We start from the raw sequence: 19330 nt of genomic DNA on the forward strand, positions 1-19330 counted from the left end.
AAAGGCTTCTTTCGCCATTCCTATCCTTGCTTTTATTTCACTTCCGTGCTCCATATCAACACTAATAATACTAGTCAGGCATCGAAAATTAGCCACTTGTTCTATTTACTCCCCTGCTATTTCTATATTTGACACCTATCGCTTCGTTCCAATCACCATGGCTTTTTGTCTTTGTAACATTTATTTTCATCCCATATTCTTCATAGTCCTTCCTCAAGATTTCTAACATCTTATTGAACTTTTCTTCAGATTCCGCCACTAGTTGAACATTTCGATTTTACTAATACTTTTACTAAACGTTTCGATGTTACTTTTTTTTACATTATAACATGAAAAAACACTCAATCACTGTTTTGAAGAGAAAAAAAACACGAAAACATTGAAGAAGAAAGAAATCGATTATTCAATAGGAAATAAAAAAGCTAACCAGTTTACATAGTAAGATTTCTAATTTCAACGAATTGTTTGTAGGGCTTTAAAGAGTAATTTTTAACGACAGAAGTGTTTTAGTAAATAACTTAATAGAGTTAGTAATAACTGTTCTGAAAGTATAGTAGCTGTATTTCGTGAAACAACATTATCGTTTACAATTTATGCATAAAATAAAACTTCAGTTACTAACGTTGTAGGAGCTAAAGACACGTTTTATGAAGAAGATTACGTGAAATAACATATGGTATGGTGCATAAGTTTCAGACACTAAGATAGGTGCTTAAGCAATCAAATCGGCACCGTGGCTTTGTTTTGGGTTGCATAACTTACACTTCCTAGCAACTAAGAAAATGCTGCTTTGAAAACCAATCAAGGCAGCCAGCGCCTGACTGAACATAGGATTTACAAGCAATGTTTCTTCCAGACATGTTTTTGGGGACAGTACGAGACCAAAATAATGCATCTGTAATATAATAATAAATAGAAAGAAAAGTGCTTTCCCCGGAACATTTTTTTTTTGAAAGAAACACTGTTTACAAGTATAGTGAATGTTGTAAAGACACTTTTTTAAATTGTAAAATCCAATACAGAAAAACAAAGGTATTACTTGAAGAAAAGTTGCAAAAAGCAAAAAATCGAAAATTTTAGTCTTTTACTCCAAGAAACCGCCTTTTTATCGGAAAAACTTTCACTCCGAAAAAGTCGTCTTTTTTAATCTGTAATCATAAATTTCTCGTGCCATAGTTTACAATAACTTCAGTCGCTTCATCTGAAGAAAATGTCAAGATTTTGATAATTTATAATGAATATTGTTCATTGAAGTTTAGAGTCATTTATGAGCATCGAGATTATGTGATATGTGAACATACAATTATATAGTTTAAGACTGAATCTAAAGCATCGTTATGTACTCAATGCCTTTCCATCGGGAATTGAACCCGGGAGCCAGTGTACCAAAGGTGCACGCGCTAGCCACTGGGCCAACCGGGAGAGCTAATTATGGTAAATAGTCGGCAACAAGAATTAATGATAAGGAGGTATTAAACCCAGCCAACTATTACAAATTTTACCATTTTTGTCAACAGGATGTGTAGCTGTGATTGGTTAGAGAAAAGTCCAGTAAATGCTTCGAGGTTTAACAGCGAGAAATGGATGATATCGAAGTTTTTAATTAAACTGATTATTTCCGTTGATCTGAATCAAAGACCTCCATGTATTTTCCCTCGTAACACAAAATGTATTGAGTTTATATTTCAGAGTGTCGTTCATTGTTTTTCGATCTATTGTCTTTTGTGAAAAAAAAATATATATATAGTGGAAAAACATCAATCAAGAGCATAACATGGAACTCCACATTACTTACGTGTTATCAGTTGTAAAAATGAGGGAGAACGCGAGGGTACGCCGTCCGCCCACTTGCAGTAAATATAAGTGGCGTTCCCCCACTTTCTAAAAAATTACAATGGACAAAGATAGGCATGGGCGTGCCGTCATGCTTCCCCCTACATTTTCAGATCCACTTTTACCCCTGCGTGTCACCGAATATAGTGGGTCGTAAAAACTGACATATCTAAGTTGGGAGAAAATGTGTCATATCAGGAAAGTCCGGGCAAAAGGGCTAGAACAGAAAGACCCGAATCAAAACGGTGCCGTGCCTAAAAGCCCGCCATGAGAAGGACCTGAGTCAAAAGGACCTTTCTGTCTTTGCACTTTTCCTTGGAACTTTCTGATGTAACAACTCATTTCTCTTAGTACTGACACTTAACTGTGTGATAAAATAAATAAATAATCCAACGCACAACTAAGCATATGTATTCCTTTGTTTGAAAAGTTATTCTTTTCCTTTTTTTTGTAAATAGCAGGGTAATAAAACTTCAGTCACTAAAAATTGAAAATTGATTCTTGAGTGTTATTTTATTCTCATTTTTGTCGATGTAATGTCAAAGTAAACTGTTATTCGTTCATATTCTTTCTTAATAGATAACCACATTATCTCGATAGTAACGAAAGGTTGTAATCTAAATCCTACCTGATATTGTGATCAAAAGTATAGATGTAGATAGTAGATGACGGAAAGTATCAAAACATACGGAAAGCATCTCCATTTTAAAGATAACTAGCATACTTTCCAATCATGAATAATCATGAGTAAAAAATCTATTCTGAAGTCTGCACTAGAAGAACTACATAATAACATCGTGTATGAAACAGCCAACCACACGGACTAATCAAAAGTCTGATGTAAGAAAGTCTTCTGACCAGTAGCGTACTCAGGAATTTATTTCGGGGGATTCAAACTAAATATGAAGGTTTATATTAAAATTCCTAAAATTAAACCTAAAAGTACACTAAATTTACACAAAAGTCGAAATTTCGGGGGGGGGGGGTTCGGACTCTCAGGACCCACCCCTTGCGTACGTCCCTGCTTGTGACTCACACAATTCCTTATCCGGGACCGTTTTGATATATAGCCATTTTTAACTCATATGCTTCTAATGTGGGACCGTTTTAACAAATGGCTATTTTCACTCAAGCCTTTCAGCTCTCAAAGTTTTGTCCATCCATTCTAAGATGTTGCCTATTAAGAGACTCTCTAAAAATTGTTACGGTTTATTTTACGGCGTTCATCGCCAGCAACTACGACAGTCGCTACCGTACACTCCATTAAATTCTTTTTAATGAAGATTCCTCCGCTTATACATGGCATACCATCTTAACTTGACATGCTTTTGTAATTTCTGAACTAATCGATAGGAAACGCTAAAATTAGACCTATGTACGAAGGAAACATCATCAGGGAGAAATCGTTTGTCTACACTGCAATTCCACCAGATTCCAGTTTCTTAAAGTATTTAAGATTATTACGTTATAACGTACACTATAACAAGAATTTTAGGGATGATCCAAAAAATGGATCAAAAGCTTCCGATCTTAGCAAAAAAATTAAGGAATGATCAAAAAATTGCACTAAAAGATTGCGATCTTGCCCAGTAATTAGTTTTTGGATCAGGGGTCACAAAAGTTTCGAACGGCTCCTAAATCGGGTTTTCGTATTTTTTTACGAAATAAGCACATCATACTGAGTTAAATGATAGTTTGGGTTTGGTTACACTATATGTACTGTATTTCTCCAAATAAATTTATAAGTCGTACAAGAAAATATTTGACTGAATGAAATATATTGATTTGTATTGAATCAGGAGCCACAAAATTTGTAAACGGCCCATAAATCCAATTTTCATATTTTTTACGGAATAAGCACATCATACTGAGTAAATTGTTAGTTTCGGTTTGGTTGCACTTTAAGTAGTTCTCAAAATATAGAGCAACAAGAAAATGTTTGATTGTATGAAATATATTGAATTTTTTTTGGATCAGGGGCCACCAAATTTTTGAACGGTCACTAAATCGAGTTTTTGTATCTTTTTCGGAATAAGCACATCATACTGAGTAAATTGTTAATTTTGGCTTGGCTACACTATACAGGGTGGCCCATTTAAATCTTTCCACAGAAATATCTCGAAAACGGTTGAACATAAATAAACTCAACAAAAACTCAAATAGGAAATACCATGGGGCAAATTGAATGGTGATGTCGCAGTGGCCCCCAGGGCCGCTCTTCAAGGGGGCCCGGGCCCAACTTTAAAATTTTAAATGGAAACATGGGGCAAGTGACACCTCGTTTGATAGATTTTTAAAAACTAAAAAGCGATGTGGGAAAATATTTTTATATAGGTCACCGTATTCAAAATAGCCGCCAAGATTTGTTACCTGTATTAGATAAACGTCCAGTACCACTAATATGAAAACGGTTGAACATAAATGAACCAAACAAAACTCAAATAGGAAAGCCATGGGGCAAATTGAATGATGTTGTCGCGGTGTCCCTCAGGGCCGCCTTTCATGGGGGCCCAAACCCAACTTAGAAATTTAAACGAAAATATGGGTCAAGTGATACCTCGTTAGATAGATCATACACTAAACAGCGTTGTGGCAAAAGATTGTTTATATGGGACATCGTTTTCAAAATGGCCGCCAAGACATGGTGCCTGTATCAGATAAAACGTCCAGTATCACTAACATGAAAACGGTTGGAGATAAATGAACAGGATAAAACTCGTATAGGAAATCACAGAGGGTATTTATCATTCCACGCTCGAGAATAATCCAACACAGAAAACGATTATTAAAGTATAAGTGATATAATACGAGTAAAGAAGAAATCTAATTACTAGAAAATTATCTTTCCGATTTCCCTCCGTAATTGGGTGAAGCGGGAATGAATGCTAAATCTCAAATGAGAACCCCACTTTTACTTGCAATAGGTATGGTTTGTCTGAAACACTTAGGTGTACAAGTGACTGGTACTGTAATGAACCAATATTGAGCAAACGACTTTTGAGAAAAAAACAACGTTTGTACACATTGTTCTGAAATTGTATTGTTCTACAAATTGGTTTCGCATTTCAGTTGATTCATTTTTGCACAAATCATTGCATGCAATTAAAATGGAAGGTACCATTTAACAAGAACTTACCTACTTTTTCCATTACAGAAATGTGTCTCGTATACCGGCAAAAACTAAGATAATTTTGTTGTGTAGAAATAATTTGCAAAAACTAAGGTTCTCATTTTCAATTTCACCGTTCCTTCCCGTCCCGCTATACCCACTTAACGGAGAACGTTAGAACGATGATTTTCTAGGAATTAGATTTCCTCCTTTGCATTATGGTACTTCTACTCTAATAATTGTATGAAATATATTGAATCTTTTGGAAAATGAAATGAAATCTTTAGTTTTACGTCCCACGGTTATGCCGGTTAGGCTAAAGGAGACGGTGATGATGAGAAATGAATGAAATGGTGAAATGAAGAAAGTGGAAGGAAACGGGAGAACCCCGAGAAAACCCACGAGCATGATGTTTGTCCACCACAAATTCCATAGGGCTCGAGCTGAGATCGAACCAGGGACCCCAGGCACCGGAGGTGAACGCTCTACCACTGAGCCGCCTTGAATCTTTTGGATCAGGGGCCACAAAATTTTTGAACGGTCCTTAAATCAACAATTTTTTTTTTTTTTTTGTTTACAGAATAAGGACATGATACTGAGTAAAATGTTAGTTTTGGTTTGGTTACACTAAATGTAGTTCTCGAGATATAAGGCCTACAAGAAAATTTTTGCCTGATTTAAACACTTTTAGAACAGTTTTTTAGGAAAAAAAATATCAAATAGTGCTTAAAAAGTGATTCGCGTGTCCAAAAATCGTTAGTTATTAAAAACAGTGTTTAGTGTGACATATTTAAAACACTTCTCGACAAACACTTCGAAAACAAAGTGATGTCACATTTTGGATATGCTTGGAAAAAACAATATCAAAAACGCTAAAAGGGGTAAATATGTGTAATCCGGGTGTAGTGTACGATGGGTCAATGGTAGAGCACTTACCTCTGGTGGGGTCCCTCGTTCGATCCCCAACCAAGTAAGTTTGTGGTGCACATCGTGCTCGTGGGTTTTCTCAGGGTTCTCCCATTTCCTCCCACTTTCTCATTCCACCAATTCTTCCATCATCACCATTCATTTGCTTTAATCATCATCTCCCTTAGCCTAAAAGGGCAAAAACGTGGAGCATTAAACTGAAAGAATTTTGTTTTAACGCAGGCTTGTAAAGTAATAGTTAATGGAATTTCAATAAACAACCAATAAGTAAGCAGAAAACAATTAAGAAAGCAAGTATTCTACAATTAAGAGTACATTAAGTTTCCGTTGAGCTCTATATTGATATACTGTACTCTTATCTAATATTTATGGACGATTATGAGACATTTATGTACATCTTTGAGTATGGTTTTTTGTTCTTGAATATTCGTGAATGTGTCTACTTTGCGATATTGTTCAGCTTGTACATCGTGATTGCTCTGGGGCGTTATTAAATACTAATCAGACATCCAGTTCGATTTCCAAATTTATGTTCTGATAAAAACGTGAACGTTTAATAGTTGTTATTTAGTATTTCAGCGTCACTCATTAAGATTTTAAATTAAAATTTTATCACCATAGATAACGACGATTGCCTAACAGCGGCATAATTTCGTGTAGAAAATTCGACAATGTTCTATCCTTATCTCATAATGAGGGATAAGGATAAAAGCATGGGCACCCGGAGGTGGGACAGGGTGGCGCCTGGGCTCCCCTGGCTCACGAAAATGAATATGTAATATAGCAAACCACGTATATTAAACACCAGAAGTAACATAGCAACCATGGGGATGTCCCCCCTAGAAAATTTTCTTCGGGCGCCCCTGGGTGAGAGCGATGATGTCATTTGGGAAGTACGGAACACAGACCGTTATCAGAGTTTGGAGAGTAAGTGACTGCAACCTTAAGAAAGATTCCATATTGTTATTTGTCAGATAACAGTAATGTTAAGACCCGAGTTGCGGAAGTGTGACTGATTAGTAGGCGAAAACACAAATTTTGAGGAATTATAAAACAGTGTTAGAAGTTTCGGATAGTATACCGTAGTATGCACTGAATGCAAATGAGATTTATAGGTCGAATTTCAACGCAGTGCATAGACAACATATATAAGTGGGTGTTTCGACTGCGAAAGCGACCCAATATTGCAGTACAACAAATATAATTGGACAAACTATAGCAATTAACTGAGATAAACAATCAATTATGAGAATGGCAACTTTCAAATTGAAACTAACAAATTATCTTCCCTAAGTGACTCGTCAAATTGTCGCTTGAGTTACGTAATTTCAACTTTCACGGTTACGGACGTATGTATTTTAACTGTCACAATGTATGTATGTTTACATCTATCATATGTACGTATCTTAGTATGTGTTTACATACGTTATGACTCACTCCCCCTCTGAGGACGGGAGGAGAAAGGAGGGAAGTGATTTTTTTTTCTGTGATGTGGGTCGGAGGATGAAATGAGGGTATATATATGTGAATCAACAGCGACTGTTGAACTTGACGTCGCTTTTAGTGGTTGAGGTGTGAGGACGATGGCTCGTCGAAGACTTCTGTTGTTGTTGGTTCTGTTGGCAGCCGACTCCTCGCTCGGAAGAGTGACAAGGGATAATGGAGAGCCAACGGAAGATTCGGAGGAGGAGGCCTCAACACCTGTCAGTTATGAAGGAGCTCAGGTGCTAAGAGTGTTTGCTATCACGCCGGAGCAGAAGAGTGCTGTCATGAAACTGGAGGAAGAAGGAGGTAAGATTCCCATTGTTTAATTGTTTTCATGGCATATCCATTTCCAAACTAAGGTGAAAGGATTTAGGATTTATATTTCTGGACTTTCGGCATCTAAGGCCATTTAGCGCATCACATATGAGGGATAATATCCCTCGACGAGCATACTATCCAGGGAAAGGGAAGGAAGGAAGCAGGTTGAGACCTAGAAGTTAGGTACCACCCCGACATTTGCTTGGTGTGAGTGAGGACAACCCAGAAAAACCTTTCAGAATGGCTGGCCTGAAAAAGATGTTTACACTTTTTCGACCGAATGCCCCCAGCAGGAATCGAACTCGGGACTGCTCACACCGAAGGCGAGAGCGTTAGCGACTAGGGTGAAAGAAATAAGCCACCTTACCCCTGTCTTATCGAGGCTTAGTGGCCCCACTTATCTACATTAGGGTAAGTGGACAAGAACCTGCCTTCACACTCACTTACTCACTCAGACAGACAGGCAGATTGTAGGAAGAAGTACTGGAGACAAATAGGAAACAAATTATGCACACAAGAGATCATAAGTGATATGATGTAATTGATAAATACACCAAAGTTACTGACTATTTTTATGACTAACAATTAAATTGTTGATATTCAGATATGAATTTATATAATTGAATTAAATTAATTATTTTATGCACACACCATGATTTTATTGTTGTCTTTCCTCCTAGCCTAGTGGATATAGCGCGTGCTGTGGTCAGGTGTCCTCAGGTTTTATTCTTGGAGGTAGATCCCATTTCGAACTTTATATAGGCTCGCTGTTTGTAAAGGATGTAAATACACATCAAGCTACATAGTTTTAGATTTCGTCCGTTGATTATATTATTAGAATATTACACACAAATTAATCAAGAAAGCAAGAAAATTTGAATATCATACGCGTTACAATGGAAATCCAACACAAGAATGCAATTGACTTTACAGAGGCAATTCTTTTCAATTCCCTTAGTTGAAAAAAAAAAAAAAAAAAAAAAAGATGTAGGAAACGTAACACTGGGTACAAAAATCGTAAGAATAGTTTGAAAGTGCATTTTTAATGCAACAATAAAACAACTAGTTTTGCATTTCAGACTTCTCGTACTCACCTGAGCTTTAAGAAAATATAGCGTTGATAAGTTTACACAATCTGAGAGCATTTTCCAATCGATTTCTTTCCACGAAACTTCTAAAAATCATCTGAAACTCCCGCTTGAATTTTCAAACGATAACCTCCTTAAATTATATAATCCCTTTTCGGTTAAGAGAAGAATAGATTTTATGCGATGATGGCGTAGGTCTACTTCGTTCTCGCTAGTTGAAGAATAATAATTTTTCACTAACATTTGTTAGTAGTACACTTTCTAACCGATGTTTAGAAAAGATGATTATAGTGTATGTGATATTAGTGTATGTTCACGCATAATTTTGACATAATTGTACAAATTGTGACGATTCTTTTATTGTTTAAAAGCCCATGCCTCCACGGTGGTGGTGTGCAAATTTCACAAGGATCTGTAGTTTCCAAAGTTAGACATGAAAATACTTAACGGCTGGCAGTGTTAATGCCGTAATTTTGAATATTCACGTTAATTCCGTAACGCGTGGCGCGATTTTTGTAAAAAATGTTCACGCATGTCTCGCAAGCTGACTCATTTTATTAAAAAAACTAATGTCCTACGTTTAGTTTAGGTACTTACGTAATGAACTGATTTACTGAGGTAACGAAAAATGGAAACAAACTAATATATATATATATATATATATATATATATATATATATATATATATATATATATATATATATATATATATAGGGCTGTGCCGTGGGGGGCGGTCGGGGCGACGGGCTCGGGCGCCGAAATAAGTGGGCGAAAAATTCGGGAGAAAAAAGGAAAAAAGAGGAAAATTGCTTGGAATATATGCATGAGGACACCGTCGTATACTCTTTTCCCGGGCGCAGATTTTCCACGGCACGGCCCTGTATATATATATATATATATATATATATATATATATATATATATATATATATATATATATACAATTTGTATATTAATCGCCTTCAAGTAAACGCGCTCCAATTAGTAACTTATAAAAAGAGCTAAAAAGTATAAAAACCTAATATGAGCTGTAAAAATGGAAAATAATAAAAAAAGTTCAAAAAACGAAAAAGCAGTTTCTGAAAACACGTAAACTGTTTACGGGCCCCTCTCAAAATTTCGTAACTCTACACATATTTATACACTCCCTTTGTAAAACTATACTTGTTTAGCAGTATTGTTGTAAAAATTATTGTTGCAGCATGAATATTTGATTTTACACTTCATTTTACTCTTTCTTTTTTTTTTATAAAACATTCTAGTTCTATAATTTTCTCTAATGTAAGTGACACCACTTAAAAAATTAATTATCGTCTTTTCGGATGCAAAATAACACTGTTTGAGTGCTATATAGTTATATAGTGCTATATAGTTATATAGTTATATAGTGCTATATAGCTATATAGTGTCTTGTAGTTAGACACCTCCCAACAAAAATTTTTGGGTATGTGCCTGTTTGGGCTTAATATAGAATTATACATACTTACTGATAATTTTATTAGGAATTAATTTGTTTGCCTTGGTGCAGACCTCTAAATTGTTTATTGATAATTGTAACTTTTATCGTTTTTAAAATTATTTTCTCTTTTTAGAGCTTAATTTTTTTTTCTAGCGCTTTCTTTGAAGTTGGTCAAACTCGAGATTATTTTTTCTTTATGCATGTATTAGATATTTCTCGGTCTAGGAATATGGGTTAGGGTTGGTTAGAGTTACCCAAGAGACGAGACATAATTTTCGTAACGACACGCGAGAAGAGGAGGATTTCTTCCAATAGATACAGACACACTTTCCAAGAAGAGACATTATTTTCACGTCACGATATATCATGCATGAGACAGTCTCAACCTTATATTGCAGGCAACCCTAGGTCAAAGGCATCTTAACGAAACTCCCGAACGTCACTTGCTCGGGTAGGGATGCACACGAGACGAGTCGAGACAGGATTTTCCTGACAAAATTCGAGTCGAGACACGGCTCTTCCAATAGAGAAATATACATTTTTCGAGTCGAGAGATGACTTTTACAGCACATTTTCGAGACGAACAAGCAACAAATCTTGTCTCGTGCGCATCTCTATACCCGGGGGCCTTACGAGCATAATTACATGTATTGCGTGTAAAATTTAATTGTAGGGACTCCAGCACACTTGTTTACCCATGAACCTATAATGATGTTAAAACGGCACTACCTTGAGGTTGAGAATACAATGTCTAGACGTTCTTCTAAATCAAAAGCCAAAATAAGCTCAACTTTCCCTTAGTTCTCATTCGTGGCCAAGAGTCCAAGGTGCGTGCCTTCGGTGCGAGTTAACCCGGGTTTTGGTTCCCGGTTTGGATAGCTCCCTCGGATACAAACTCAGGTGGTGTTTTGGGTATCAGTTTACTTCAACAATAGTTCCTATCTCATTTATTTAGGTTAATGTCCCACGATTATTCATCGAGGCTATGGCAGACGGTGATGATGAAATAATAGATGATTATGGTAAAAAAAAATCTTTCAGTTTAACGTCCCACGATTATGCCTGTTAGGCTGAAGGAGACAGATGAAATGAAATGAAATGAAATCTTTGAGTTTTACGTCCCACAGTTATGCCGGTTAGGCTAAAGGAGACGGTGATGATGAGAAATGAATGAAATGGTGGAATAAAAAAGTGGGAGGAAATGGAAGAACTCCGAGAAAACCCACGCACGCGGTGTTTGTCCACCACAAAGTTCACTTGGCGGGCGCTGGGATCGAACCCGGGACCCCAAGCAAGGAGACAGATGATTAAGGCAAGTGAATAACGATGGAAGAATTGGTGGAAGAAATGGGAGCACCCCGAGAAAACCCACGAACACGATTTTGTCCACCACAAACATACTCGGCCGGGGATTGAACCAATGACCTCACGAACCAGAGATAAGTTTGATAATGGTAGAATGACAAATGTAGTAGGAAACGGGAAATCTTCGAGAAAACCCAGGCACACGGTATTTGCCCCAACAAAAGGCAATTGGTGTAAGCTGGAATCGAACCAGGGACCCCAACACACCAGAGGTGAGCATTCTACCACTGGGTTCTCGTTTCATATAGCTTCGGGGCTGAAAAGGAACGTTCATCTAAAATCAATCAAATAACCATTAACCACCTTCCATTAAGCTAACTCGCTCAATACAGCACGCTCCATATTTTTTTTCAGCCGATGTTTTTTCCGTTCTTGCAAAATTGTATGATCCCCTTTTTAGACTTCCAAATTGCTTATACGTAAGTTTTGGAAGACTTATAGAGTGGCTAACTCCGTCTGCCGTCTGTTGATAGATATCAAAACAAAAGCGATAAGAGATGGCAAGAAGGATTTTTTCTCTCTTTTAAAATCGATTCAGTATCCAAATATAGGTTCCATCTCATACTTTATCCCCTTATTTAAAGCGGAAAAGGTTCCGTTTTCAACGTTAATTGCTATAGAACAAAAACGGGAACAGATAGTGATAAGCATTTCCTTTTTGGGATCGATTTTGCGTCCAAAAATTGATTCCATCTACTCCATTACACCATATTAAAACCAAAAATGGTAGCTATTAACCTTTTCCGGTTTTAATATTGAACTACGTAAAACAAAAACAGTAGAAAATAGCAACAAGTGTGTTTTAGGGATCAATTCAGCATCCAAACAGTATGCTCCACCTACTCCATTAAACTTTTATTTAAACCGAAAGTGGTATATATTAAATTTCCGATTTTAACGTTGATCTCTAGAGAGCAAAAACGGTAAGAGATAGTAACAAGCGGTTTCTTGGAAACGATTCAGCGTTTTAACGATAGGTTCCATCTACCCCATCAACTCGTAAACACAAACCGGAACTGGTAGAAGCTAATCATTTCCGGTTTCAACGTTGATCGTCATAGAGCAAAATCGGTATGAGACAGCGAGATAGGATTCTGACACGTATTCATTGTCACCAGAAGAGTGACTTTTGTTTTCACTTTTATCTCTCTATCGAAACAGGAAGTTATAGAAATCTATGATTTCCAAGCTCAACACTGATCGCTATAGGAAGAAACTGTAGGCCTAATAGGTAGCGACAAGCCGTTTTCTGATATTGATTCGGCATTCGAACCGCAAGATTATTTAATCTTTGACTTCATATGAATTCAGCATTCGAGGAACAGATTCTATCTTTGATCTTATTCTTCTGTTGCATCAGAAGTTATAGATACACTACTTCCATTTTTAGTATAGAATTCGTACATTTTGGAAGCGTACCGTCATTTCACACTGTGAAACGAATTACACTTGTTTAGACTTCGTAACTATGCTATGCATAAGTATCGAAAGTCTATCTGTCAGTATGCCGATAGATATTGTCTATCTCTCAGTCTACAATAAGAGATGTCGAGTAGTGTTTTTCTTTTCTTAATAAATTCAACGTCTCAAGAATATGTTGCATCTTATCCGAAAACTCCTTATTCAAACCGGAAGTAATAAGAAATTAAACATTTCCGGTTTCAATATTTATCGCCATAGAACAAAAATGGTAAGATATAGTGACAAGCGGTTTTCTGCATTCGATTCAGGGATCAAGGAAACATATGATTACAACCTGCAAAACTACGACAAAAGAAAGTGGTTCAAATTTACCACTACTTCCGGTTTGCATACAAAAAATTGTAACTGCGATAAGCGGTTTTTTGGAAGCGATTCAACTTCTCAGGAAAGGTACAGTCCGCAGCAAGAAACCTGCAACATGAGCATGTAAGTTTATTGCGAAACTACGCCTAACAGCCCAGCCAATCAACATAACGTCTAAGTGACACAAATCACATCAGAAGAAACATCGGCGACCTCTCCTGCACACGTATTTTGGAGCAAAAGACTTCGTCGTTTTTTCAATAGACTTAGGGAAAAGCACCAGTAGTTGACACCCTTAAGGACGTTTTTTCTGAAATTCTTTAATTTCCTGAATATTTTGAAGTGGTATTTCCAAAATTCATTTTCCAAATCGAAGGTTGGGGTTTTCTTCTACTATACACACCATTGAAATGCTAAAAAGGTCTTTTCATATATTTTATTTTATTTTAATTCAAAACTGTGTAAGTGAGTTAGTGGTTGACAGGCTGAATTTAAAATAATTTTAGTAATTGACTTTTTGGTTTTAGTAGTTGACATTCGTTTTTTCTTCCCTAAAAATAAAGTCAAACATGCAATTTTGCTGACACTTTTATGACAGTAAGCATAATGGCTTATAACAAAAGCACCTAGCCTAAAAGTAAAAAAAAAATCAATTTTAAATCAACTTAAAAGAAATATCACCATTCGAACCTGTGTAATTATAATTAAAGACTTCAAGGGTACATTTAACTAGTAAGACACTCGAAGCGTTTCTGATTGAACTGTTAATGAGTTTCAAACCCTGCCCGCACTACATACAAGGGTAAGTGTTCGAAATTCATTATAAGTTGAATGGAAAACTACTCGTGAAACATAGCAAACTTAAATATTGAAGCACTGGTAGAGAACACTAAATATGAAAGGAATCCAACTCAGGAACACGAAAAATATTCCGGCTACTGCTAATGGATTTAAGTTCTGTGATGTGGCCAATAATGTCAATCCATTCATATTGTAGTTCATCTGCTTTTTCTGGCCGTTTCCACAGTCTACCACATTTCTTCATCGCAGATATAATTGCGCCACTTTCTGTGATTGTGACAATTCTTCCTGGAAATAATTCTTCGTCGTAAGTGAATACAACAAATTCTCCGACATATCTATTCACAAGTCCCAAAGATAAAGTACTCGCGTTCATTTCTTCTGAGCTGTCTTCGCCATCTTCATTCAGTACACTTGAGAATTCCTTATATATCACTTCTTCATCTGTCTCTGAATCCGAAGTATCTGTATTGTTATTTCTAGCAATTGAAAATGAACAAAGTTCTTTACTGTTTTGCTTTTTTCCAGCTCTTCTCCCTTTAGAGCTCTGATTCGCTTTTCTTGCTTGTTTCATTCTTTCTCTTTCTTCTTTTTTTTCATCCTTGCTGCAGCTCTTTCTTTCTTTAATCTTTCCTGTTCTTCCTTTTTCTTCAATTTACTTTCGTAATAATCTTGCCATTGCTTAGAAGTAATCACACTCGGTATTTTTCTTTCCTTTTCCTTTTCTTATCGTCTTGATTTCTCTCGGGCCAGAATAGTGACCTCTTAAATGGACTTGGAAAAACTGTAGACACATTTCTCTTCTGTGGTGTTTCTTCACAGTCGTGTGTTTGATCTTGTCTAACTTCCGTTTCTTTATCACTTTTCGTTTGATCTCTTACTTCCATTTCTTTATCACTTCCTGTTTTATGTTCACCAACTACTGTTTCTTTATCGCTTCCCGTTCGATCTAATGTAACTTCCATATCTGTATCACTTACCGTTTGATCTTCTCTTACTCCCATTTCTTTATCACTTCTCGTTTGATATTCTCTAGCCACCGTTTCTTTATTAGTTACCGTTCGATCTAATGTAACTTCCATTTCTATATCATTTGCCGTTTGATCTTCTCTTACTTCCGTTTCTTTACTATTTCGTCTTCCAACTTCATGAGCAGGAACTGACTCTTCACTTATTCTCACAATTGTTTCTTGTTTCTTCTTAATATTTTCCTGTAATTCTTTATCCGCAAAAGAGCGAGTAGTCTTCTTTATGCCCCATCCATCCATTTTGCAAGGCTGCTGAAAACTGTTCTATTTTCTTTTTCCCAATTAGATCTAAAACTTTCTTAGCGGTTAGTAAAGAAGAAACACTTAAGTTGCCTGAACATGTAGAAGTATTTTTGGGTTTCACAATCTCCACTGCATTTGGATTCCAAGGGTAAAGTCCAGAAGCTCTAAACTCATTTTGTAGAACAGTCGGAGAGACCGACTTTTCTAAAAAACCTCTTTCAACAAAGGTGCAAAGTCTTTTCTTTTGAGAACAGTTTTTATTCATGTGTTTTCTTCTCCATTCATGAACTTTATTCTTCCAAGGTTCTTTTAAACCACGAAAAACAGAAACATCAAGTGGCTGAATAAGATGAGTAGCATTAGGGACCAATGCAATTAGAATTATACCATTCCGCTCACAATATCTACTTGTGTTCGAAGAAAGATGCGATACATGTCCATCAATGAACAGAATAACAGGAAGTTCTATTTCCTGAGTGATTAGCCATCGATGAAAAACATTAGCCACAAATTTGAAAAAGAGTTCTCAGTCATACATCCAGATTCAGATTTACCGATTCCCCACTGCTTATCCACACTATTAACCAAATCTTGAGGCAAACGTTCATAAGGAAACACGACTAAGGGAGGCGCAAATATTCCAGATGTATTACCAGTAATTAGCACAGTCAAGCACTCCTTCTCATCACTGTTTACTCGCTGATAGACTTTCCTGTCATCTTTTTGAGCAAGAACTTTCTTACCTTTTGGGCTTAAAAAGAAAGCAGACTCATCAGAATTAAACAGTCTCTTTGGGTCTTGTAGAATGTGGTCATACCCATTTTCAATTAGATAAAATAATACTTCCGAAAACTAATTTAAAATCATTTCCTGAGTGACGGATGCTCGTGACACTGTTAAGTTTTGTGCGACTCTTTTTGCAATTGATGGATTACGTTTAACAAAGCTTTTGAATGTTCTAGTTTAAGGCAGAACGTGATTAACAGGTGAAACGTTTCAAAAAATACTTTTTATCCAAGTAGTCATACTTGCATTAACCCTTTGCCCTCTAAATACAGATGTATCAGGGAAAAAAGGAAAAGTGAAGGATGTATAAGGACATATCCGCTAAGAAATGTACTCAGCGACCGCAAACTCCTGACAAAATTTGGTTTAAAGTTTAAGGTGCTTAAGTTTAGTGTGTATTTTCAGCAGTAAGGCTATATGAGGCACGATGAAATAATTTAGTATCCCTGACTTTAACGGGAAATTTAAATTCAGTAAGCAGAAAATTCATCTATACTAACTGAACGTTATTCTAATATCATTTTACATCAGAAAAATATCTTTTACCCGATAAGTTGTCATTCAAATGTAAGAATTAAGTATTCGGAACTCAGACAAAGAAAGAATGGGGGCGCTTCTCGAAAAAAAAAAAAAAAAAAGTTTTTATCTGTTAATCCAATAATTGACATGCCCTGTTAACTAGTAATTGACACCCCTGTCAACCACTAGATCCACGTAGATTCACACGCTGCCGATCCTAGGGCTGTCTTTTGAAGCAAAAGCAAGAATAATATTGTATTTACAGCAATATTATTATAATTCTGGTTTGTGCTATAAGTTGACAGGTGATGTCAATTACTAGTGAACATTATAAAAATTATAGTCAGTGGTTGACACCCACGCCATACTTCAACAACTTCGTTGTAGGACAAAGATCTCTATTGAAATACGTTAAGCACTTTTCAGAAAATAACAAAAAATAATTTTGAACCAGATAGAACCAAAAACACAAGAGTAAAGCCTTAAGAGAAATACTCACTTGCTTAACAAACTCCTTTACAAAAACTCACAACGTTCATCGGACACACACAACCTTCGTTAGATCCTTCTCAATGTCTACCCACAATGCAGTACAGCCAATTAGTTTATTTGTTTTCACGATAGAGGGTAGTAGCCGTGTTGCTTCATAATTTTCAAAGGATTCTGAGCACGGGTTACCTTATTATTTGAAAAGTTTCTCTAAAGTGTCAACTACTGGAGGGGGTGTCAATTACAGGTGCTTTTACCTTATATGCTCATGTTGCAGATTTTTTGCTGCGGACTGTACCTTTGCCACCATTGACAAAAAGACATGGTCATAATCGTCATACACATAAAACAGTTAGAGATAGCGCTAAGCGGTTTTTTGGAATTGATTCAGCGTTCCAATAATAAGTTTCCTTTTCCTTGTTAACTAATCGGAAGTGGTAGAATTTAATAATTTGCAGTTTCAACATTGATCGTTATAGAACAATGGTAACAAGTTCTTTTTGTTTTTAATCGATTCAGTGTATCGAAGAATATACTCCAACTCTACCCTAATGAATCTACTAAAATCGGTAGTGGTATAAACTTTTGTTTTCAACATTAATTATAATAGTACAAAAACAGTCAGAGATAGGAACAAGCGAAACAAGCTGCTTTTATATGCTTTGCATACGTGTCGGAAATCTTATAGAACGGCTTTGTCCGTCCGTCCGTTTGTAGACAGGTTATCAAAGCAAAGACAGTAAGAGACATCGAGATGCGGTTTGTTGCAATCGATTCAGCGTCCCAAGGATAGGTTCTATCTCCTTCGTCACCTCTCTATTCGAACCGGAAGTTGTTCAAATGTCATTTCCGGTTTCAACGTTTATCGCCATAAAACGAAAACGGTAACAGATAGCGACAGATAGCGAGAACTGCATTTTTTTACAAATCATTCAGCGTCTTAAGACAAAGTATCATTACACTCCTGAACACTCTGCCAAAACCGAAAGTGATTCAAATTTAATACTACTTCCGGAATCAATACTAATTTTGACAAAGCGAAAGCAGTAAGAAATATCGAAATGTGGTTTCCTGCAAGCGATTCAGAGTCCGAGGATTAGGTTTTGTCTTCTTTCATTAACCCTCTATTGAAACCAGAAGAGATTCAAATTATCCATTTCCGGTTTTAACGTTTATCACCATACGACGAAAACGGTAACAGATAACGAGAAGTGTTTCTTTCCAACGGTTCAGCGTCTTAAGATAATATACCATGAATTTCACGAACACTCTACCAAAACCAGAAGTGGTTGAAAGGGCATGGGTGGATAAGTATAGTGAAATGCCCCCTGATAAATCTTAGGACAACAAGTGGGTCGTAGGTAGGTACCCCCAAGATACATTAATTCCTCACGTTTCAAACCTCAACTCTGATTGGTTCATGAGTAATGGCGCAAAAATGAAAAAATGTGATTAATTTATTTCTCAAGAATGGCTCGATCGATTTTTTCGAACTTGGATATATGTATAGATATATACAAGCGCTTCGTCTGAAAAATTTAAAAGCTCCTCCCCACTATTCCCCCCTCAAAAAATTCTGTTCAACATTTTGAGCCCCTTTTGATCTATGATGGTCTGCGAGCACAATTATCAAAAATTAAGTTTCGATGTCGCTTTAACCCTAGAATTCCATATTTTTTTTTCAAAAATTGTATCACGGGTACGCCATGGTCAAAATTGCCCAAAATCAACCGTACCCCACCTATAAGGAGACACTTGCAAAAGGAACAGATATTGATGTAGCTTTTGCATATTTTCTACGTGAATGAATGAGAAGCCACATCTGAAAAGTGCCAACACTGAGTCCCCATTTGATGGCGTGTGGCACCTCTATCCCTGGTTTGGGATATAATAAAACTGTTGATATTTTATCAATTTATTTGGGAATAAACACCTTTGCGTCTTAAAACAAACACGAAACAATGAATCATTGTGATTGTGTGAATTTATCGCAAAAAAAGAGATATGACGGGCAGGAGGGTATGTTGCTTCCTTGAGGGGTGGGGGCAAGACCCTCATCTACATAAGAATTGTACGTTTTATATTAGTAAATTAG

At 36.4% G+C, this 19330-nt stretch overlaps 1 protein-coding gene across 2 annotated transcripts in view; it reads left to right on the plus strand.

Moving 5' to 3' along the window:
- The first annotated feature begins 7427 nt into the window (after positions 1 to 7427).
- The window catches only part of LOC145662966 (carboxypeptidase B-like), a 49790-nt gene continuing 37887 nt past the window's right edge, over positions 7428 to 19330 (plus strand). For both annotated transcript variants that reach the window (XM_081729044.1, XM_081729045.1), the window contains exon 1: positions 7428 to 7660. In XM_081729044.1, the coding sequence (XP_081585170.1) occupies positions 7453 to 7660 (208 nt within the window). In that variant the 5' untranslated portion in view covers positions 7428 to 7452. The remainder of the gene's footprint in view (positions 7661 to 19330) is intronic.

The sequence above is a fragment of the Thermobia domestica genome, chromosome 10 (genome assembly GCF_964235325.1).
Source record: "Thermobia domestica chromosome 10, izTheDome1.hap1.1, whole genome shotgun sequence".
Taxonomy (NCBI): Eukaryota; Metazoa; Arthropoda; class Insecta; order Zygentoma; family Lepismatidae; genus Thermobia; species Thermobia domestica.